Genomic DNA, 25222 nt, shown 5'->3' with positions numbered 1-25222 from the left:
AGGTCAACAAATTAGGAACGATTACCTATACTCACAATGATGGCGCCAATTACAACACTATCCCTTAATCATGACAATTTGTTATCAGTACACATTAACAAACACCCATAGCACAAATACAATTGACATGGTTTTTAAATGTAAGTGCTTTTGTCAACACATCAGCAATCATTTCTTGCGTAGATTTATGACACAATGTCACTTTCCCATTCTGACATAGTTCCCTCACATAATGATACCTAACATCAATATGCTTAGTTCTAGCATGATAACCATTATTTTCAGTCAGTTTCAATGCACTCATATTATCATTGTACATAATCACACTACCTGGCCTATCATACAATTCAAAAAGAAATCCTTTCAAGAACATAGCTTCCTTACAGGCATGGGTTATACTGATGTATTCTGCTTCAGTACTAGACAATGCAGTGATTTCTTGCTTCCTACTTTCCCAACTAATGGATCCACCAGATGACAAGAAAACATATCCTGACACAGATTTTCTTTGATCAAGATCATTTGCGAAAGAAGCATCACAATATCCTACTACATCACCTTCAGTCTCAGAATATACAATACCATAATCCATTGTGCCTCTCAAATATTTAAACACTCTCATTACTGCGTTCCAATGTTCCTTTCCATAACACTCATTGAATTGACTCAGATAATTTACTACAAATGCTATATCAGGCCTTGTACATACTGACAAATATAGCAACCCACCTATGGCTTTTTGGTACGGAAATTCTTTGGCACACTCTTTAGCTTTGGTCAAAACTAATCCCGCTTCCATGGGAGTCTTACAGCTAACACAGTCCAACATTCCAAACTTAGCCAATAAGTTTTCACAGTAAGATCTTTGGTCTAACTTTATACTACCATCAACTCTCGTTACTTTCATGCTCAAACATTCAGACACATCACCTAAATCTTTGACAGAAAAATTCTTTGACAATTCAAACTTCAACTTGCTCACTTGTTTCACATCATTAAAGAAAATAAAGAAATCATCCACATATAGTGCTACAATTACAATCATATTTCCCTTCCTATAGATGTACACGCATGGCTCATATTTTGACTGAATAAACCCAATGTTACACAGAACATCATGCACTTTCTCATACCAACATTTGCTTGCTTGCTTTAACCCATATACAGCTCTCTTGAGCCGACACACTTTACCATCTTCCAATGAAAAACCCTCAGGCTGAGTCATGTAAAGCTCTTCCTTCAACTCTCCATTAAGAAATGCTGTGGAAATATCAACATGGTGAATTTGCAGATCTAGTTTTACAGCCAATGAGAAGAACAACCTTAAAGTACTATATCTCACAACAGGAGCATAAGTTTCTTTATAGTCAATCCCATATTTTTGAGAACACCCAACAGCTACTAGCCTAGCTTTGTACTTTACAATTTCTCCATGGCAATCACGTTTGATCTTAAAAACCCACTTACATCTGACAATAGTTTTCCCAATTGGTTTATCAACAAGCTCCCATACATTATTCTGTACATAAGATTCATATTCCTCTACCATAGCTTGTTTCCAATGTTCAGCATCTCTCCCAGATAAAGCCTCTTTTACAGTCACTGGCTCCACATGATCATCAAAAATAGCATCATCATAGAGAGAAGCAGCATACAACACAAAATCAGGATATTCTTTCTGCTTTCTATCCCTCAAGGGATACCTCCTATTAGCATTATTCTCTGGGTTTGGACAATCATTACCTAGATTTTCTCCCTCAAAGTCACCATGTGCATCATCATCATCATGCATAACAACTTCATCGTTATTTAAAGGCACAGTTTCAACATCATTGTCTGCAATTAAATCATGAACAGGACAATAAACAACATCAGCCAAATCAGTAGCAGATTTAGAGCACATTGTAAATTTACGCTCATCAAATTTTACACTATGATGAACAGATACTTTATGAGGATTAGCAGGATCAATCATTCGATACCCTTTACTTTCAGAGTCATAACCAACAAAAAACATACCCTTACTCCGAGCAGATAACTTGTCACCTCTAACTTGTTTTGGTACATGTACGTAGGCATTACAACCAAAAACTTTTAGATTGGCATACTGCACAGGTTTACCAGTGTACAGCTCTTCAGGAATTGCATTGTCAACTCCACTGTGAGGCAATTTATTCTGCACATAAACAGCTGTGTTTACAGCTTCAGCCCACAGTTTCTTGGAACACTTTGCATTGAACATCATACTTCTACTTGCATTAAAAGTATTTCTGTTTTGCCTCTCAGCAATACCATTTTGCTCAGGTGTATACCGTACAGTTCTCTGTTGGACTATTCCCTTTGATTTGAAAAAAATACTCAACTCTTTATTCACAAACTCACCACCATTATCAGACCTAAACACCTTGAGAGCTTTGCCTAGCTGTGTCTCATTTTCGATTACATACTCTTTCAGTTTAGCAGTAGTCTGAGATTTGTTTTTCAAAAAATACACAGTCACAAATCTAGAGTAATCATCAACAATTGTTAATACATACTTGGCACCTCCATAGCTCTCTGGCAACGGTCCAGACAAATCAGCATGAACCAAATCTAGTGGCTCAGAAGCTCTTGGTGAAATGGAGCTAGGAAAGCTTTGTCTGCACTGCTTCCCCATTGCACATCCAATACATACCTCTGTATTCACATCATGAAATTGAATATCTGGAGAATGACTGCTCAATAACTTTAATTTCTGGCTCCCTGCATGTGCCAGCCTCTTATGCCACAAGTCATAATCCTCCACACGCCCCACCAATGCAGTCTTTGCAGCTGGTTTGCCATTCAAGTGATACAAGCCATTCACTCGACTTCCAGTACCCAGCACTGATCCTTTCACCTCACAGTCATCTGCATCTAAAAAATGACAACCTCGAGAAGTAAACAGTACATTAATACCTTGATCAGTACACTGACTAACAGACAACAAAGTAGCACTCAAACCTGGAACATGTAAAACATTACTCATTTTATTTATGGCATTATCAGATTTCAAAGTTATATCACCAGTGCCAGCAACCTTTAACCTCCCATTATCACCAACCATCACTCCCTGATTACATACACTGTCTCTGTAGTTTTCAAGATTCTTCTTGTCAGGTGACATATGACCATCACAACCTGAATCCACCACTATAACGCTATCATCTCGCTGAGTTCTTAATGCACACAGAAAAGTGTTTTTATCTTTGGCCACAGTCGATTTCTTTGGTTTCTTGTCTTCACTTTTGTTGACAGGTAATTTCTTCTGTTTCTCTTCCGAATCCTTCGGTTTCGTCGGACAGTCTTTCGATATATGACCAATCTCACGACAACGCCAGCAACAAACCTTGGACTTCTCTTGCTTGCTACTCTTCTTCGAAGATACTTTCTTCTTAGAGTACAAGGCTGAACGATCATCGGACTCTTCATTCGTGACACCTCTGCGTTGACTATCATCCAAAAGTTTGGTTATAACCGTTTCCAAGTTCATCTCAGCCTCCCCGGCACACAGAGTCATGACAATACTGTCAAACTCAGCAGGCAGCCCTTGAAATATCATGGCTGTCAGGTACTTGTCCTTCACTTCCTCTCCCAGGCTCTTCATCTCCTGTCCCAAAGAGGTTATATGGGCAATGTACGATTCCATGTCGGAGAAGTCTTGATATTTGGCTTGACACATGGCACGTACCAGATAAACATACCGCCAATGTCCTTTGGTTTCAAAAGTCTTTCGCAACTTTTCCCAAACTTCTTTTGATGTCTTGCAGTCCTGCACATACTGGTAGTTTTGAGGTTCTACCATGAGACACAAGTCCGCGAGAGCACGTTCCTCACGTCTCTCTTTACCTTCAGCAACATCCTTCCCATTTACTGCACTCCATAGGCCTTGACGTCGTAGATAGTTCGTCATCGAGAAACTCCAATTCTTGTAGTCATCTCTTCCTTTGAGTTTAGAAATCCCAAAATTACATGGTCCACTCGCAGAAACAAAATCAGCCATCGTGAGCAAATGACAAAACAGGTGTCCAGTTTTAACTTCCACAAGTCTTTCACCACAAATCCAATTCACTCACGTTTCTTCCAGCATCTGGGCGCATAACCTGTGATTTATTGTGGATTCCACATGGGTAAATTGTAGGATTACCGTGATATTGCAAGTAAAACACACCACACTTGCTCGGCTGTTTTTAATGACTGATTTAGAGAACAGATTACATGGCATGGAACGGCATAGAGCCGAAATACACTCAAAGACAAAAGAAGGTCAACAAATTAGGAACGATTACCTATACTCACAATGATGGCGCCAATTACAACACAACACGTATCTCAAAAAAAGCAACTTTTCAGGAGAGAAAAAGAAACATTAATTTCTTATACTTATACACTGAAATTCAAAACCAAAAGTTCATTAAACTGAAAAAGAAGCTTTCATTTGCAAACAAAGACTGGTTTTTTGCTAGTATTTTATTTTTTTATGTTATTCCACTTATTTTAAGATACCTTTAAGATATAAATTAAGATTTTAAGATAAGATTTTAAGATATTACCTTTATCCAGTCGAATTTGAGATACGTGTTGTTAGAACTTAGCCATCGATATGCAGATTGTGTTGTACTTGGTTGATTTTCAAGCCGGATGGAATTTAATTTGTTACTTCAATCTTAATAGAGCATGTATTCTCCGTTGAAAAGATTCACACACACTGAAACTTATATTTTAAAAAAATTAACAAAACAACGATGCACATGGTAACACATAGAAATTAACATTGAAATTGCATTCACATATTGTGACCTCTCATCACGGGTCAAGGGGAGAATGGGAGGGATTTGGGTGGACAAGAAAAGGGGAAGGGATTCTTTTTTTTTCTGGGAAGGAAGAGGACGGGGTGCGCGGGAAGGGATAGGAACGTATGAGTGACCTCTTGGTGATCAGTGCGCTTGAAAGAACGAGAGCCTTCTACAAATCCTTCGTTTAACACAAATTTAATGAAAACAACAAATAATCGTAAGTACATAATCATACACCAGATTGCCGCTTCCTTGCGGGCGTATGCGAGAATCGACTGAATTTAACATGAAAAGAAAATTGAGCAAACAAGTGAAACAACTAATTCTCGCCCGATTGATTTTATCAGTTCATCTTGCATTATCTGATCACAAAGTTAAATGACAGTATAATCACAAGAAAAACGTACCCTGTCCTTACAAACTAATACACACATACACACTCGCACACCGGGCAGGGGGGGGGGGAATTGGAACACAGTAAAGATCGGAGGGGGGGCCCTTCTGCACTGAATGGGGGGAATAACTTTGGGATTCAGTTAGGGGTTCATAGACGACACTGGTCCGGGATCTTCTTAAATCTTGGGGGGAGAGGGCAAATGTCTTATTTCGTGGTTGGGGTAGGGTTTGTGGTACTTATCAGATCCGGGTCGCGTTAACGCTAAGGGCTGAGTTTCTGCTTTTCTTTGCGGCTCCTGGTGAGGGATGTTGCCTTCCGCCATGTCTCCTTGGTGGGATGGCGCGGGGTGGCGCGGGATGGCCTTCCTTTGGCGGCTGAAAATTATCGGTCAATCTCCTTTCTCCTGTCGCGCTTCAATTTAGACCGTCCACTCACGCCACATCCCGGTGAACCTCCTCCGGCTGCGTATTTCGCTAGCAACACTTCAATAAAAAAAACCAGGCCGACTTCTTCCTTTAGTTCTGCATACTCACGCCCAGCGTGATTGCGTGACCCAACTTTTTCTCCTTTCGGCGGCCAAAATCGCAGGGTTTTTATCCCCAAAAGTCAGGGTGGTGTACTTGGGGTGGGGGCAGTGGGAGGGTCCGTAAATGGACGCTCCCTTGAGCCACACCACAATGGGGGAGGGGGGGGGTAGATGTCTTCCTTCATTGCACAACACGGGGACTCGGGAAAGCGGGAATTGAAGGGGGGGGGGATGAATCACGCTCACACTGTTCACTCGCACACCGGGGACAACCCACACACACACACATATACAAAAGATAAGCCTCTACTTGGCTATGAGGTGAAGCTCTCCCTCTCTCAAAACGTCCATTCAACCCGCAATGTGACCGGCCAAACGGCGTCGGTTACAATATATATACCAACAGATTGTCCCTATGACAATGCATGAAAGACCCAAATTTGATTTCTTCTCTCAATTTTCCAAATTATACTTTAGCCCACATCAATAGGAGATCCCAGAATAAATGCATATTAATATCGTTTAATTAACATTGAATTTTATTCATTGAACCTTATTAAAAATGCTTAAATAATATAGTTTGCATTGTAATGAGTTTTAATTTTGAAAAATTGGCTAGCCCTTAAAGTTAAGATAAGGCAATCTTTTATACATTTATGCTGAGATTTTCATGATGATTGCAAGATCCCTAGTACCTACTTGAAATTTCAAAAACGAGTTTTAAAATATTTCACTGGATGATCAAAAATGATGACAACAGGAAAATACTTTGGGCACCATACATTCTTCGAAGAAGGTTCGAGATAACCTTTAATGAGAGTATGCGAAAAATCCACAGAGAAAAAAAATCATTTGCCTGGACAGGGATTCAAAGTTGCCTTCCGCCGTGTCTCCTTGGTGGGATGGCGCGGGATGGCCTTCCTTTGGCGGCTGAAAATTATCGGTCTCTCTCCTTTCGCGCTTCAACATGATTTATAATCGAGTGCTTTAGCCAGTTAAGCTACTGAGGCCTTATTATTTCCAGTGGAAATTTGAGGGCTATACCGGGCAAGGTGGTATGGACTGCTGAGCATATGATGCCACAAACAGTCCAAATTGTGCACACAGTGCCTCGGCCAGAGAGCAAAGCCCGAACTTTGGCCAAATAGAGTTGGTTGTTCTCCACTAATATACCAGGACTAGCCATGGTGATATCTTCAAGGAGTCATGCGCAGTGCACAAATTGTGCAAAAAATACACAGAGAAAAAAATCATTTGCAACATATCTTCATTACATCAAATGAGCAAATAATGGTTATGCTCATTATGATTTTTTGTAATCCCCGAACGTACAGAAAAAAAAACAATTGTGCTCTTTATTCCTATACAAAACATTTGGTCCCTATGGATATTGTTTGGAATGACAATTTTTTAATATAACTGATTTACAACTTGATACCTATGTAACGTTACTTTTTACTACTCATCGTGGATGTTAAAAATAGGATATCTATGTAATGCTGTCAAAATATCTATCATGTAATGACAACATGTTTTGGACATATCAACCTCATTTAGATATCCAATGGATATATCATCAGCTGCTTGGTTAGGATCAATATCACCTGGATTACTAATTTGTTTTCTAAATTCATTACTGAAAGTAAACTCTTCACTTTTATCATTTCAGTCATGCAAAGTGATGATTTGGACTCTTGTGATGGCATTTTCATAATTGTGTCTTCACATGGCTCTAAAAATCTTATCACACGTACATATGATGGGGTATTCTCAACAGAGTACATTCAGCATAAACTTGCTACATGCACGAAGTTAAAGGACAAACCAAAAGTCATAATAAGGGATGTAAGTATTAATAAATTTTGATTTTGGAAGAAGTAAAAAAATATTAATTCTGTATTGATTCAATTATGACATGATTCTGGTAATACGATTGTATTCACCTATTTTATTTTTATAGTGAAATATGGTAAAAAAGCAGCAGGCTTTCAAAATTTTTCCAGTCTGTCAGTGTGTCATATTTGATTAAAATGCACATATACTATATTATTATCGCACATCATAGAATAAATAATAAACTGGGTTTACCATGTTTATCTGAGGTGAGGCATGAGTTCGTATACAAATGGATTTGATTTTTCAAAACCTTAACAAAAATGTTAATGGTAACACTAGAACACTGTCAGATGAAGAACAGACATGCAGCAAGAGGGGAAAATAGCCAATAGGTATGTAAAGCTAAAAGCAAAATTGAATTCATGATGAGGGACTCAAAATAACTACATATGTACTATGCTGTTGGCTTGCTGATGGATTGTGTCTTTGACTCAGAAAGATGTGGTAAACTTACTTTTGGATATAAGTAGATTCATTCCATATAGAACCATTTCAGTTGTTGCTTTAGGAAACGTAAGGTTCTCAAGCATTGTATTGCACAGCATTGCTCACAATTATATTTATTTCAATATTTACTTACTTCCAAGATAATCCTGAAGCTAATTCCACCGTTCCATACTAAGATTCATTGTGTTTCTCTCATTGAAAATATGTCCTGAGTGTAATAAATGTAAAGAAAAAATATTCTCAATGAGCTACAATATCCCAGGCAATTTTGAATCTCGGATGAAGTTTGCCATGATTGGCTTAATGATCAGAAAAATCGATTTTTTTCAAATCCATCTGGCTAAATGAAAAAAAGTTGTGGGATCGATCAAAAATAAGGCCTGAAAAATTTGAGATCTCTAGGTGAACCCCCGACCCTCGCTCAAATGCCATTTATGAGGAGAGGGTCAAAAATCGAAAAATTTAATATTTTATGATCATTCCCTCTAGATTTTGCCGAGTGACTTCCCATTCAGAACAAAATTTTGAACATTTTGAAGTATCTGCCACCGTTAAGACAACAAAATGCCAAATTTGAGTGCGCGTCCGCAAAGAAAAAATGCCAACGCCCATGCGGTGTGGTGGATAGAAGAGCGGCAGGCCATTCCTATCCCCTCCCCGCATGCCTCTCCCCCTCCCACGCCCGGAATACAGCAAACTTCTTCCTGCGTGTGCTGCAAGGAGGGCGTTCATCTTTGATAATATAAATCGGCCAATGGTAGAAGGCAAAAAAGAATGTGCATTGAGACGACTTGTCCCTTTTCTGGCATCTCGGTGGCATTAAACAAATCACCGTTTCCAACTTTTAGAGAAATGATGAAATATTTTTGCATTGTTTGCGATGTCTTTAAATCCGAGAACGTAGGCAAGGAGCTTAAGCTATAATTATGGTCTATGAAGAGGCCTTTCGTGTGGCTCTCCCCAGTGGAAAAAAAATCGATTTTTCTGAGCTGCCCTATTGGCTAAGTGTGATTGAAAGGAGAGTACAAAAAAGCCGGAGGCAGTGGGGGGAAGTCCAGGGGATCGGATCCCCCCAATATAAAAAAAACACAATTTCTCTGCTTCATAACAGAACAAAATATTGATAAATCATGAATTTGCAAATGATTTCTTTGAAAAATGAAGTTTTTCGATTATGAAAAGTGTTAAAATTAGTGTGAAACCCTCTACTAAGTACCCTGTTTTAAAAAAATTCCACCCCCCCTGGTTTTAGACTCAACCCCCCTCCCCCCGTACAAAATTCCTGGCTATGCCAATGGCCTGAGTAAATGAGTATTTTGATTGAAATTTCAGGAAGTTAGGTTTTGGAAACATTGAAACAACCCTGTTACTATACTCATTGACAGGGGCGGATCCAGGATTTCTTTCTTGGGGGGGGGGGCACAAGCAAGGCCGTACCCTGGATTTTGTTCTGGGGGGGGCACAAGGATACCTCGTAATACAAAAGGAACGCAATCATAATGGGACAGTATTAAAAATTTTGCATATTTATCAAGGGTCCGGGGGGGGGGGGGGGGGGGGGCACATGCCCACCTCCTAAATCCGCCTACGCTTATTGATATTTACATTTCAGGCTTGCCGTGGATCCCGTGAAGAAGATCGTGTGCAATATGGTGCATATGTTCAGAGAGGAGGGGACAGGATAGATTGGCCAGTCCCACAAGGCACTTCCATGAATATGAATGACATGATAATAGCTTTGGGTTCTGTTGAAGGTAGGATAGCACATACTGGTCAACTCTTCTGATTTTGGGTTTTCTTCAAATTTGGTTCATAGTCTGAACACCATTTCCCTGCCTATCACAGAATGCTAGCACAGATTTGACACTTCATTGGCTAAGCTTTGACTTACAGATGGCAAATTGATGGCAAGAACCCAGCAAAATACTGTCAATTTTATTTTTCATTAACAGAGTAAAAATAGCCATTTGAGGACCCTCTAATAGATAGAATCAAATACTAGCACAACACCCCCTGCTTTAAGGTCAATCACAAGGTAATAGAAAGTATTAGTGGTGTAGTAATAGAAAAATATTAATGGTGTTTCTATACTGTATTTTTATTGAAATGATTTCTATTAACCCCTCAAGCGTGTGCGACACAGCATATGCATCCCCGCTATTCCGTTCCTATACGGTGCTTTAATCGTAGGCATTTAAACCACCCAGGGTGCTTTAATTTAGAGACACTTCAGATTTTGTGTAGACATGAAGTAAAATATTTTTTTGCATCTTATCACTATGCAAAAAAATCCAAAAAAATATATATTTTATAAACAATTGTTTAATTTATAATTATGAATATGTACTTACTATTTTCAGACCCATTAACTTTTTCCTGCTCCTCTTATCCGGTGGTTAATAGTTGACCTGTGTGTGATACTGCTCGAAACAGGGATCTAAGCAGAGTGAGGGTGTTTCTGGGCAGTTTTGCATCTATATCTTGTCTCTTTTCTCATTCCATTTTTTGTACACACAACACACTTTCTTCTTCCAACCTTAAATGTCTCAGTTTTCGGGTTTCGTTGAACAAAATGCTGCCCGGTCAATCGCGTACATTCCGTATCAATATCGGAGGGCCGTCCTTTGCGCTGTTCTCAATTCTGTCTGTGATACTTAGCTATTATTTTGTTCACTAAGCTCATTCTGAATGCTAGGTGATCTTTGTTATTACCAGCCTTACGGTATAAAATGTACGCGTTTAACACAGCCATATTAACTAAGTGGTTGAATAATTTCTTGTACCACACTTTTGTCATTTTTCTTTCCAGCAGGAACGATTCTAAAAGTTGATCTTTTAAATCTACACTGCCCATATATTTATTATATTCTGTTACACACATAGATTTGTTTACACATTCTAGCCAGCCCTTTCGACTTACGGGTTGCATTTGGTCTGAATGTTTTGTAGTCAGCAATGCAACATCGTGTTTATCATTCCACTTCAAAGCAACCAATTTCCCACACTTTGCACTAACAACTTCTCCTTTCTTTAGTTTCTTTTTGAGGTTAACTGGCATACCTTTACACATGATTTTTACGGTTCCAACAGCATCTATTGTCCTCTGAACTAACCTATGAAAAAGATCGGGACTACTGTAAAAATTGTCCATATAAACACATCTACCAGTGTCTAATAGTTTCTCACACAAACTTAGAACAACTTTTGTTGAAAAAATATCTGTGTCCTTTGTGATTTCACAGCCCAATTTTGTCCCTGAGCCACAGTAAATAATAAAATTCCATAAATACCCTGCGGAGTCACAAAGTTCAAACAATTTTATCCCAAACCGGGAAGCTCTCATGGGAATAAACTGTTTCCACAACAGTCTACCTTTCCACAACAACAAAGACTCATCTTCACTGATTTCCTTACCGGGTATATACACTTTTGGAACTTATTTTTCAAATATTCACTAGTTGGTAAAATTTTATACAGTTTTGGATCCTTTTTTACAAATTCCTCATCGGTATTATCTACAAAATGGAGAAATTTGGTGAGCAATGAAAATCTTTGCTCACTCATTACATTGGGAAAAAATGGAGTCTCTAATAAATACTTTCTGCTAAAATACATTCTGAGGCTTGGTTTCTGAATGATTGATTCCCATCAACATCAGTAAACCTAAATACACCCTTATTTCCCCCAGAGTTGTGGGGACCCACTTTTGGAAGAGCGATTTTTTTTGCTTCCTAATTTTCTCTTTCTCACGAGCAAGAAACTGTGCTGCGTAGCGGTTTGTCTCAGTCACTATAATTGAAATTATTTCATCATCAAAAAATAACTCAAAATATGCCAAGGGATCATCTATACACAGAACAGGCAATATTTGTTTTCCCGCTAATTCACACACAAAAGGTTGAGGAGGGTCAGCACTGTCGATCTCTTGCCAATTATTTTCTTGAAGATTCACAGAAAAATGAGAAGGTCCAATTGAAATTTCCTAAGTAGTATCTGAGCATCCTGCGCTCTCTTCTTCCAAAGCGTCAAGCACTTGCTCATCGCACAACTCACGCGAGCTAGAAGCCATGGTCAACTAAAGAGGAGTAAAGATATGGAGTGGATTCAAGGCCGAAAAAAAAAATTTTAAAAATCACCAAAGCAAGCGTAGGGGTGAAAACACCCCAACTCTTAGCCTCAAACATCGTAAAAAAGATACCAAGATGTGGGGATGCTGGCCGGTCTCCGAGGCTCCGAAAGGCGTTGAGTGACAATGCCTGGACGGTCCATGCCTTCACTATCATTGCCTCGATGAAAGAGAAAGGAAACAGTGAGGCAGAGAAGCAGATGATAATGAACCAGAGAAAAAAGCATTCAGCATCCCCACACGTCACACACAATCGCTAAGAAAGCACATAAACCAGAGCTTGAGTGGAAGGATATCTTTCATTAGCATCCACCAGACGCTGACCCTAGAAGAAGCATTTCTTTCCTGACATCAGCTAGAAAAAAATATTCTAAAAAATATGAGAACGCAAACACAGACCACACAGGGGCACAGAACGATAGCAGCCAGATGTGTCTCATATATATACTCACTAAAAGTACATATATGGAAGCTTAAGAGATAGGAATACATACCTAATGAAACATTAAGACTCATAGGGTGTGTCGCGCACGCTGAGGCATGGCAATCGGACGACACAAACGCCATGTCGCACATGCTGAGAGAAGGTCCATGGGCATTTAAAGTCACGCTTGAGGGGCTAATTAAGAATCAAATTTATGGCTGCAGGATCTTGCTAAGCTTTTAAGGTATCATCTTTTAGTATATGATATGACATAACAGATTCTTATATATTTTTTCTTTGCAGGAACGGTAGCCAGCTTTGATAATGTAGGATCTACTTTCATTTATCATCTATGTGAGATGATAAGAAAGCATGACGAATTAGATTTCCAGACAATCCTTACATTAACTATGAATGAAGTTTCCTCAAAAGGTCATAAGCAGCAAGTCACATTCACCTCTGGTTTGAAGAAACTGCTGTACTTCCCAAAGGTGAAGAGCTAATAATGGAATATGCATAATCCATCATACATCCATCATTTCAGATGTAAAGATCAAGAATTTTTATTGTGGAACATTTTGTTTTTTGTGCATGCATCGTGATGAATAGCATAAGGGGATGTGATGACTCATATAAACCCAGGTATTAGCGGATACAGAAAACTCAAGGGGGGGCACAAAAGGTATCTTGAGATACCTTTACTTTTGTGATAATTACAGATAAATAAGTCACATGCAGAGTTTAAGAAAGTTTTATTTAAACTGATAATATGCATATATGTACCAGATAGTGCCATCCTATGATATAAAAAAGTTACAAATTCTGCAATGTTTGGCTATGCGGGTGGTCTTCAAGGGGGGGGCACGTGCCCCCTGCATCCCCACACATATATTCTAGGGATCCTAGAAAATGGATTTTGACGCTATTCTGACTCCTAAAAACAAGATGATAGTTAATAAAAAAATGGCAATTTTTGAAAGAAAAAATACAGTAAAACCTCTATGTAGTGAATCTCTTTACATCATAAACCTCCATGCGTCATACCACTGCTACAGTCCCGTCAGATTTACATGTAAATTTATAGGCAAATCTCTATGTAGTGAACCTCTATCTTGTAAAACCTACACTCATCATACCAAGGAGACACCCCTGATACAGGCAAACTACCTCCGCACATCATACCAAGACAACTAGAGACCATTAATGCAGCGCGATTATGTTCAGTGGTTTCCAAAAGTTTCTTAACAAATTGAGCGGCGCCACTTCTGCTCCTTCAGAGAAATTGAGCTTCACTTACTGGTACTACACAGGCCAACAAAAAAAAATTTTTTTTTGGTGCCAGGAGTTTTTGAGCCGTTTTTAATCATATGTGTGGTGCTGAATCCTAATATGATATCCGTTTTTATGTAACAGCTCTACTTTTTTTGATATGGCGTATTTTATGATTAGATTTTTTCAAATATTTGATACATTTCAGAAAATATTTTTCGAATTTAAATCAATCCATAAATAAGCTATTGCATAACCACTGCAGTGTTCACTTTTAAAATCACCTTTATATCTTATAGAAAGGGGTTGGGGAGGATTTGGCATGCTTGAAGAAGGGGGGACAGGCGTAGAGAGTGGAGACAGTGGGAAAAGATACAACTAAAGGATATGTGAAACCCACGGTGGAAGGGGGACTGTAGCCATATCTGTAGAATAACGACACGAGAGAAGAATCACAGGAAATGGGGGGGGAAGAGTAAAATAAGGGGGTAGGGTACAAAGAGAGGACGCGTATCTTTGAAAATGGAGAGGCGGGAGTAAGTATGGAGTAAGGGGATTTCCGAAAAAAATGGTCAATTCTCATGTAAAGCAACCTCTAAATATGAGCTCAATTCGAAGAAGATGTGTAAATCATTTTGATGTGTTTTGTTACATTTGTGAGGAATGAATGTTAAAAGAAAATAGAAAGAAACATCACAGACTTTGTGAAAGGTGTATACTTGGGATAATTTGGTGTTCAGCTTGGTAACAAGATAAAACGTGGGCACCGAATGTTGTGAGTAAAACTTGTACAGAACATTTGCAGCAGTGAACTACAGGAAAAAGGAAAAGTTTAAAGTTTGATGTGCCAATGGTTTTGAGAGAACCTACAAACCGTATTAATGACTTTTATTTTTGCATGGGGAATGTTTCCGGAATCAATCGCCACCAGTGGGCATATCAAGATTTGCCTTCAGTTAGACGCCCGGTACCCCATTCAGAAGAAATCCTGGTCCCAATATTTCAGGCATCACCAGATGTATGTGAGGACAAATATGAGCTATGTGAACACATTCCCAATTCTATTGACGATAGTGACAGTGACTATGAGGCAGTATCAACAAATCCTCAAGTATTTATTTAAGATGAACTGAGCGTCCTCGTTAGAGAATTGAACTTATCGAAGGAAGTATCTGAACTACTAGCTTCCAGGATGCATGAAAAGATTTTACTGAAAGAAGGTACAAAAATTACTTTTTATCACACAAGGGAAAAGGATCTGCTACCCTTCTTTGCTCAAGAAGACAATCTTACATTTTGTTTGGACGTTAGAGGTGTTCTGAAAGGATTGGGACTACCGCAATATGAAGCTACTCATTGGCGTTTGTTCATCGATGGCTCCAAGTGTAGTTTAAAATGTGCTCTTCTTCACAATGGTAACAAGTTTGGCTCAATACCAATCGCTTATTCAACTGAATTGAAAGAAGAATATGATTTAAGGGTATTGGTCTTACAGAAGATGAAGATAAAATACCAAGAACATCACTGGGTGATTTGTGTAGATTTAAAAATGGTGAACTTTCTTCTTCGGCAGCAAAGTAGCTACACAAAATATCCTTGTTTCTTGTGCCTCTGAGATAGTAGGGGCAGAAAGAACCACTGGATTGAGGAGGAGAGGCCAAGGAGAGAAAACTTAATTGTTGGGCAAAAAAAATTATCGCTGAGTCTTTAGTTAGACGGGAGATAATCACCTTACCGCCCCTTCATATCAAACGAGGCCTAATGAAGCAATTTTTAAAGTCTCTTGACAAATATGGACCATGCTTCGGCTACATTAGGATATAAATACTGCAGATAAGTATAGAAAAACTTAAAGCTGGTATTTTTGATGGGCCGCAACTTAGACAACTTACAAAGGATCCTGATTTGGTCAAGTCAATGATTGAGATTGAAAAAAAAACAGTTGCCTTTCATTTGTTGAGGTAGTAAAACATTTCAGCGAAATTTCAAAAGTGAGATATATCTCGAGCTGGTAAACAATATACTCACTAGCTTTAAATAACTTGGATATAATATGAACATAAAATTTCAATTAAAATTCAAAAAAATCTGTTTTACAGATCTATGAACTGATAAACCGTCTTTGGTACCCTTCAAAACCTATGGCTCCACACTTTGGCTGTCATGGTGGCTGGACGTTTAACTCTATGGCCTTTGACCCCCATTGTGACCCTTGGAGGTCAAAAATCAACAATACGGATCTATGAACTGCCTAACCGACTTTGGTACCCATCAAAACCTATGGTTTGACACCTTGGTTTTCATGATGGCCCGACTTTTAACTCTATGACCTTTGACCCCATGGTGACCCTCGGAGGTCAATTAGTGAATAATAGGGGTATTTGGACAATACCAATGACTTGGGCACCCTATAAAACCCGTGGATCGACACCTTTGTTTATATGCTATTCCTTTTCTCACCCTTATGACCTTGACGGTGACCTTACTGGGTCAACGGTTGAGTTTTCGTAAATGAAAGTGTTATTTTCAGGTTTCTCGTGTCCGAAAACCTAAGAATTGACATATTGGTCAATGAAATTCAGACTTTTTTCTATCTCGATTTTTTTAACATTGAAACCCCATAAGGCAAATTCAAATTTTTGGTTTGGACCCACATTGTGAGGTCAAAAGGTCAAAATTGTAAAATTTTGCTTACACTCAACAAAACTTAGGACCTTTTCCCATAAGTGTGCCAATTTTCATGAATATTGCTCGATGCAAAGTTACTAAAATTACAGGTCAAAAATGACACACGACCCTTGGGACAGTCTGTATATTTTCCATTTCTACGTTGCATCTTCAGCTAAAATCAAATGATAAAAAAAATCTTATCGTAGAATACCAGGCCATCGTCGATCAGGTATTGTAGACCCATAAAATTATTTCTGGAAGATGAAATGTGGGAGGTAACTGTGAAAGAAGTGCTAAATATAGAGACAGAGTTCTCTCCATTGATGCCCTTGGTCATCGAAATAAACTGGAAGAAATTGTACATAGTATGAGAATTTTGATTTTTAAAGAATCCTGACATTTCATCTGGCATTACTGGAGTAGAGGTGGAATTATTTCCATGTTTTGGAGCAATTCTTAGCGCACTTTCCGGTGGTTAATCCATAAGTACTCGTAAAATTGAGAAGTATGCTAAAAAAACAGAAGAAATAGTATGCATGCGTCACAGTCATGGTATTGCATGCCTTTCACGGTACATCAAATCTAATTCATTGGAAAAAAATGACTGATTGCCCCCATTGCATTATATTGCATTAGTTCCCATTGGAATGCATTCTGAAGGGGCCCAATAAGCAAGGAATAAGCATATTGGGCCCTAAGGAATGAGCAAATTCATAGAAAACCACGCGCTAAAATACCCAAGAAAGGTCACAATAAGAGATGTTTTTAACCTAGTATAAGTCTCATGTGATCCTTATGTTTCCAGGATTGCTTCGTTGCACACAAGGCATTGTTATTCCGTCTCGATGGATGTCAGACAGCTTCTCAGGTAAGTGTTGAGTAACATGAAATTATATTGTATATTTAATTTAATTTTTTTCATAAAACCATCTTGAAAATACCTATGATAGTGTTATTTTGTGTTTTTGTCAACAATTTGATAATTCTGAACGTTTTCACGACAAAAGTTCTAAGTTTTTTTGGGAAAAATAATTTTGTTCCGCTAGATTCGCATTTGGAACCATTGTGCGACCGCATATTCGGTCTTCGCGATCGCTTGAGGGTGCTCGGGGGAACGAGGTAAGGGGGGGCGGGGTGGGGGGGGGCAAGTCATGCTCAAATGAGCGCTTAGAGCAGACTCATCACGATACGAGTGTGCGCGCGCACATTCGGCGCTCAGGATACTAGTCCATCAATGCATTCAGTGCCATTTAGCAGCATTCATTTGAACTTCATGCACTTATACATCATCGTTATCTTCTCCAATGCACACTCTGGATATATAACCACCAGCCGCCACTGATAATTATTGATAGTCGTCGGGTTAATAAAGGTGAAACAGTTCTTATACCATTTTTTCAAACCTGGTCATTAGAGATAATTGTTTTTCCCACACGCACTGGAACGAAATCGTTGGTGCTTTTCATCACGAGGAAAAAATTTCCCACCTTTTTTTTAAGGCCAAGTATAAAAAATTTGAACACTATGATTATCGATCCAATTAATATAATTTTTCTTAACCTAGGGATATCAAAATGATTTCAAATAGAAATGTATCTGGTAATTAAATGAGAATTGTAATTACTATCAATAGGAATTTTACTCAACGCAGATTTGACAGTATTTAGCCAAAGGAGCACGAGGATACAACTACAGCCACCTTTCCTGCTTATTTTTTTCTCCGTAAATTGATCTGTTCAGAAATAAATGTGTAAATAGAGACATCATTTGAATGACTTTATTCTTTTAAAAAATTCAATATGAACTTTTTCTTTATTTAGCTGCAAATATAATATTGAGAATAAGAATGTCTCGTTTAAAAATGAAAGAGAGTGAGATTACTTCGGACTCGAAGCCTCCCAGATGTTCACCGCAAATACCGCGCATAGAAATGCTCGGCTAAGGAGCCACGTCTTTTTTTAATATAAACGGTTGGTCTTAATAAGAATCTACAGACGAGAAAAACCTCGTCTTGGAGCCCGAAAGAAAACCCTCCGAGTGCTCAACGTGTGCGTGGACGTGATTTTCCTCAGTTCTTTCTATTCACATATCTTAATTCCGATCGGGCTTATGTTCCTAAAGTTTGACTACAACTGCGGTTGCTCAGTCGCGTAGTAGTGCAATAGTCTTCGTCGGCTCTTGGTGCCGTGAGGGCAAAGGATGCAGGTGGCTTCATGTGCCAACCTTCCAAGTTTTCGCATACTACTAAAACGGAAGTACCGACATAACTGTGGCGAAGAGGGATCGCGTTCGTGTGGAGGCTAGAGTTTTGGCTTCCCAACATGTGGGCTCGGGTTCAAATGCTGGTGGTGTTAAGGAATTTTCAGATTCCTACTCGAGTATTGCGTGGAGGATATTTCAAGCGCAACACTACGTCCGTCGGACAGGACGTAAAACCGTGGTCCTCTTGACGCCTTTCGTTAAGAGCATGCTGACGCCTGAATCCAATTTATCTAAAGAGGCGGACGATGGACGAGTAAAATCATTTCCATATAGATTTGGAAAATGAATCTCCAAAGTTTTATTTGGTAATAGTGGAATACAGAGTAGAACGGGGGCCGGGGCAGAAGGGGGTTTGGGTTTTTCTTACGACTAGGAGGTGCTGTCAACTATCATAGAGTATTCAAAATAGATAAACCTGTTATTGCTCATCCTCTGCAGCCATGTCAGTTTAGTTATCTGAGCGTTAAAATGTGAACTAAGTTTTGTGTGAATTTTAGCCAGAAGGGGGTTTGGGTTTTTCTTGCGACTAGGAGGTGCTGTCAACCATCATAGATAAATAGATAAACTAACTAGATTTGTAACTTCGGAAGACCTTGTATCGATATTAGGCCATATTCAGGCGTTTAAATTATAGTAATTCTCGGTATGTTTGAGGATAACGTTAGTTTCGTATGACTAAACGTCTGAATAAATGTCATTTTCGGTCAGTCAGTCGGCGTCAGTTCCTAGGTAAGCGTAAACGTGTTCTTGGGGCAGAACGGGGGAGGCGGAATGGGGAAGTAGGAAAAAATGGAAAAAAGAATAGGGTAGTTTCCTTCATCAAAGAAAACGAAAGGCATTGAATACGATTCGTTACCCACAATTAGTGCATTCATAATATGCAAATTATTTGGTTTTAGAAATCCCAGATTAGACAAATGTTAAAGGGCTGCGCGTTTCGTCAAAAACTGCTAATTAAAATGCAACCTCAAAAATATCCACTTAATATTGAGAAATTTCACCTTTCTTAACAGCTTCCCTAACATAATTTAATTTTACAACAAAATGCTTACTTCTTTCATTTACCATATCACTCTTAGCAATATGTATAGCACCTTGGTTGTCACAAAAAATCTTACAATTCTTAGGGATAAGCCTGTCTTGTTTCACCTCACAAAAGAAAGACTACATCCACTGAATCTCACACAAGCATTCATAGACAGCAATATACTCAGCATGAGTGCTTGAACTTGCAATACATTTCTGCTTCCTGCTTTTCTATGATATTTCACCTCCTCCCATGGTAATAACATACCCTGTGATGGATCTAGAATCAGATCTATCCCCGGCCCAGTCCGAATCACAATAGCATGAGAACCTTCCCCCCTTTCTAAAAGCAAGTTGGTAATGACATGTTTTCTTCAAATACTTCATGACATGCTTCCCTCCATTTCAATTCTGGACTGTTGGGTTACTACAGCATTGACTTAACTTACACACAGCATTTGCCATATCAGGACGGGTATTCGTACTTAAATACAATAGGCTACCAATAGCACTTTGAAATGTCTCCTTGCAGAAACTTTCACCATCCCCTTTCAACTCGAAATTTGCTCCTACTTGCAATGGGCAGGTCGCACCTTTACATTCAGACAAAGAAAAAGCATTTAGTACTGATTTTATAAAGCCCTTCTGGCTAATAATTATGGTGTCACCTTTCGGTCTCTGAAACTGAATTTACAAGAAAGAATTAACAGCACCAAGGTCCTTCACTTGGACAAGTTTTGAAATTTGTTCTTTGAAGATGTGAACTTCTTCCTTCTCACCAGTAATCAAAAGGTCATCTACATATGTACCGACAATGATTCCTTTCCTTACAAAAACACAATGGTCACTCACACACTTCATAAACCCTGAAGATAACAGAGTCCCACTGAGAAATTCATACCAATTTCTTCCCGACTGTTTTAGCCCATAGAGGCTTTTCTTTAATTTACAAACATATATGCCTCTATCTACGTCAATACCTTCTGGTATAAACATGTACACAATTTCATCTAGTTTACTATTCAGGTAGGCACCTACAATATCCAAATGTTCAAGCTCCCAACAGTTTTCCACAGCAATGTAAATTAATATTTTTACAGACTTTCTTTCTAGAACTGGGCTTGAAGTTTCATGGTAATTTGTGCCATACACTTGTTTATAGCCTTGCGCCACTAATCTGGCTTTGAATTTCGTTATCTTACCTTCACTGTCCTTTTTCAGAAAAAAACCACTTACTCCTGATTACCTTCATCCCTGGTGGCTTTTTACAATATCCCATGTCCCTTGTTTGTCGATATTCCGAAGCTCTTCTTCCATCGCCATTCTCCACTCTCGTGCATGAGGTCCCTGTGTAGCCTCAAGAAAGCTGGTTGGGACATCGTGCTCTCCTAGGACGTACTGCGGTAGGTTGCAACATCCACATGGTTTCATTGGCTCCCTATTCCGGCTCGACCGTCTTGGAACGTCATCATGGTACTGCGTCTGGGCATCACCTTCCTCCCCTGGCCTGTGGTCATCCCTCTCTCTGGCCTGGTCAGCACCACACCCGGGCACCTGGTCGGCACCATCCCCGGGCACCTGGTCGGCACCCTCCCCGGTCGCCTGGTCAGCACCATCCCCGGGCACCTGGTCAGCACCACCCCTGGGCACCTGGTCGGCACCATTAAAATTTCAAAATCAAAACATAATGGACATTTGATGCGTTATTAATTTCGGAAGTAATTATATTAATGATCATTTTCATTCCTAAATTACCAAACTCTTGTTAATACGGTTGTGTGGGGAGAGTTGTTTCAGTGGGTTATATAATCTTCGAGTCCAAAAATTTTTTTGGACTCGAAGATGGGAGCTGTAACGCGCCCGAAACTGTCGTCGACCAAAAATGAGTCGACGCGGAATTCACCCGGAAAATAACCTTGAATTTAATCACCGCGGAAGCCTCCGTAACACCCATTAAAAATATTATGCACTACTCAACTCTGCTCAGAACGTACTGAAATGTGAGATTTTAAGGTTGTATGGGGTTTATCATTATAGCGCATACTTATTAACCAGTGGGACAGGCAGAGATTCAAGAACAAATTAGCCGGAAATTGAGTTGTAAAATGACTGAAAATTATGCCGGTATTCAGCATTCATCAGAGCCTACTTCCATACTTAGCTTAGCGCAAGGGATGCGTTCCTTGGGGTCTTTGTGCTAATCGCATTTGTGTTGTTTGAGATCATTTCAACATTGGGAAGATAGGAATGCGATAGGATGCGATACGATGGATGATTGATAGCATTAGTGTTGGGCATTGAATTTGCTACAAACCATCTATTGTTATTATTTAAGTTATACTACTATTATTACCCTTGGAAAACCTTATTTATATAATCATGTATAGTTAAGAATATCTTTAAAGACAGAAGTCACTTCATTCAAAGACTTTTCTTGACGTAAAAAATCGTGCTTCCTTACAAATTCCCTCATTTCGTGCGGGTGGACTAACATTCAGGAAAAAATGCAATCTATCGCAGCGGTTTCGATATGTATTGCCGCCAGTAGACGAATTTTCAAACCGGTCTAAAAACAACTCTTATGTCGCCCAGGCCCTTTTGTTGTTCATCCAAATGACAGGAAAATGCTATTTCGTAGCTCGCGGAGTTTGTGAATGAGAAATCATAACTGGATTTAATTTGAAGTTCCCCCGGGGTATTATCACCAAGCAGCTGTGGCGCAGCGAGGGTGGTTTTTGGGGATGAAAATCCCCAGAGCTCAGAGAAATATTTATTTTTAATCTAATTTACTTAATTGTATTAGGATTACTTATAGAATAGTGTTAGGATTAATAAAATATCCCTCAGAAAACCGTAAAACTCGCCATTTTGAACGATTAGTCTTAAAATTTTTCTGCAGGAGGGCCCCCACAAATCCCGCTTACCCTGGCGGGTATGCAATACCACCACATCCCTTAATATTTGTTACGCCTAACCTCCCCCCAGCCTTAATTCTTAGCTGCGCCTCTGCCAAGCAGTAACGTGAAACGGTCTTTAAGTGCATTGAAACCTGACCCAGGTTTTTCTTCCCATGAACACACCTATGAAAAAATTATATACACCTTTATAAAATTTGTATACATTCTAAAACAATTGCCATGACAATGTATAAGAATGTATCATAATTTTATACAGGATTATACAATTTTTTCATAGGGGCATATACGAACAATGAATGTTTATGATCCTTTCCCACAATCGAGAGTTTTCACTTTCAAGACCATCCTGAGAAAAGAAAGCCGAAATAAATCGATAAACCGTGAACGTTTCCACCAGCCTCCCCAACTCTGTCACGGAATGGACACACATATCCTTGAAATCGCGAAACCCTATCAGCTTTCTAACGCAGTGACAACACACTGTTTCCGGCAAACTGTCACCCTGTACAACCTGAAAAAGAAACGCCGATATCCAGAGATGGGCAGTATCGAAAATACTTGTATTTGAAATACGTATTTTCGATACATTTTTAGTTTGTAATTTGTATTGAAAATACATTTTCTGAGAGTATTTTGTATTTTGTAACGAAAATACATCTAAAGAGTAATTTGTATTTTTAAAATACATTCAAAATCAAAATACATATAATTTTTTGTGTGTAGTTTGAAAGAGCACGCGACGAGATGGCAGGGATACCAAATCTGTATTAGCCTGCTATCTATGGGACAATAAATTGCCCCTTAATTTACTTCTGTAAAAACCTTTTCAGATGACCCGGGACATTCCTCATTCCATGTTTTAAATAGGAATGAAATTGAAGCACAGTGGAACCCCGATTTATCGTTCCCGCATTGATCGTTTTCCCGCAACCATCGTTCGCCGTTCCTGGTCCATTGATCGTTTGAAGATCGTGGTCCCGTCGTATAATTTTCCCACATCCATCGTTGGACGTAAATGAGACGAAGTGTTTACAACATGTTATTTATGGCTAATAACGACAGGCACATAGTTTGAATCTTCCCCAGGAGATTGAAATACGATAGGGAGAAGCTGAGTGACGTGGGATAGTTACATTAGCGCATTTCCCAAGATCCGCTATCCCCCTCCATTCAGCACTCGCCTCCCCCCCTCTTAAGCTTTCTTCTCCTACGAAATAAAAAAAACAGTCCCAGCTCACGCTGTGATCGTATTACGAAGACCTTAGCTTCGAAAAAAATATCAACTTACACGAGAACAATAAAAACGTGTTTCATGCCCCTCCCCCTTTTCTCACCCACTGACCTTTTTCAGCCTACCTGCTTTAAACTTCTCAGTTTCTGGAGGTCAACTGCTGCATGAATCACCAATTACACCAAAAGGTGTCTAGAAATCAATTTCCTAAATTGGTATTATACTTATATTATATTGAAATATTAGTAATGTACACGTAATTCTAAAAATAATGATACCAAACACGACGTATTTATAACGTTATTTAAGCATTTTACGCAAGGAAATAGTTGGCATAAAACGATGGTGATTTCTGGCGAATCTTAATATCTTCGCAGCTGAGCTTCTTGGCAGTTGATGCAGCATTTTTTTCGAAAACAGGACATCAGGTTACAATTTACAAGCAATGCTACAAGTCTCACTTGTCAGAGTTTCTAACGAAGCGATATCATCTCAGGATATTTTTTTTTCTCCCTACTAGCAATCTGCATTCATCTGCTCATTTAGAGGTATGTTACTTATTGCTAGAAATGAGTGGGTAAGTTGCCTTTTCTATAGGACAAGAAATTTCAATGCGCAGTCTTATGGTCATGCTTCACCCCCTGCAGTATGCTCTGCTTACGCCGTACGCGATAGCATTAGTGCCGAACTTCACCTCGTACGAGTGATTCCGTAGTTTCCAGGTTGGGTTGACTTCAAACCAGCGAGTGTTTTCCGTGTGTGTTCAAAGTCCGGTATCAATTTTATTAGTTTTATTTTTATTCGCCTTAGGACCATGGCCCTTCCGAAGAAACAAGTTAGAACTTAAAAAGATGGACTGAAAATAGTTGAAGATGAAGAAGAGAATCCGGGCTAGTAGCGCGTGAGCATTGCAACGCCTAGGGTTGTCCGCTAGCACATTGTGGCAGGGGTGGGGGTAGAGCGAGATACCTCGTGAAAACAAGAAAAGGGATGAAGCCGAGGATCAGGTCGGCGTGCCGCTGACGTTTAACGCAGCATTGTTCACGCTTTACACATTGCCTCAATGGGGAAGTTGCATGAAATTTTTTTCATCAAAATAATATATGATTCTTATAGCAATTTTCGTCAGGAATCCATTTTCACCAATCAAACTTCTCGTAAATCATTGATTTTATCATGAAATTCATTTAAAACAGTGAAATGCGTCTGCAAACGC

General features: G+C 39.1%; 1 protein-coding gene across 1 annotated transcript in view; it reads left to right on the top strand.

The window, feature by feature from the left end:
- LOC124168055 overlaps window positions 1-13453 on the top strand; it is a 43800-nt gene extending 30347 nt beyond the window's left edge. The window contains exons 7-9 of the mRNA XM_046546157.1: window positions 7407-7582; window positions 9693-9834; window positions 12934-13453. Of these exons, the coding sequence (XP_046402113.1) occupies window positions 7407-7582; window positions 9693-9834; window positions 12934-13133 (518 nt within the window). The 3' untranslated portion in view covers window positions 13134-13453. The remainder of the gene's footprint in view (window positions 1-7406; window positions 7583-9692; window positions 9835-12933) is intronic.
- Window positions 13454-25222: the final 11769 nt, after the last annotated feature.

This window comes from Ischnura elegans, chromosome 11, assembly GCF_921293095.1.
Source record: "Ischnura elegans chromosome 11, ioIscEleg1.1, whole genome shotgun sequence".
Classification (NCBI taxonomy): Eukaryota; Metazoa; Arthropoda; class Insecta; order Odonata; family Coenagrionidae; genus Ischnura; species Ischnura elegans.
The sequence above is the reverse complement of the archived record's forward strand: the minus strand, read 5'-3'. Positions and strand labels throughout refer to the sequence as shown.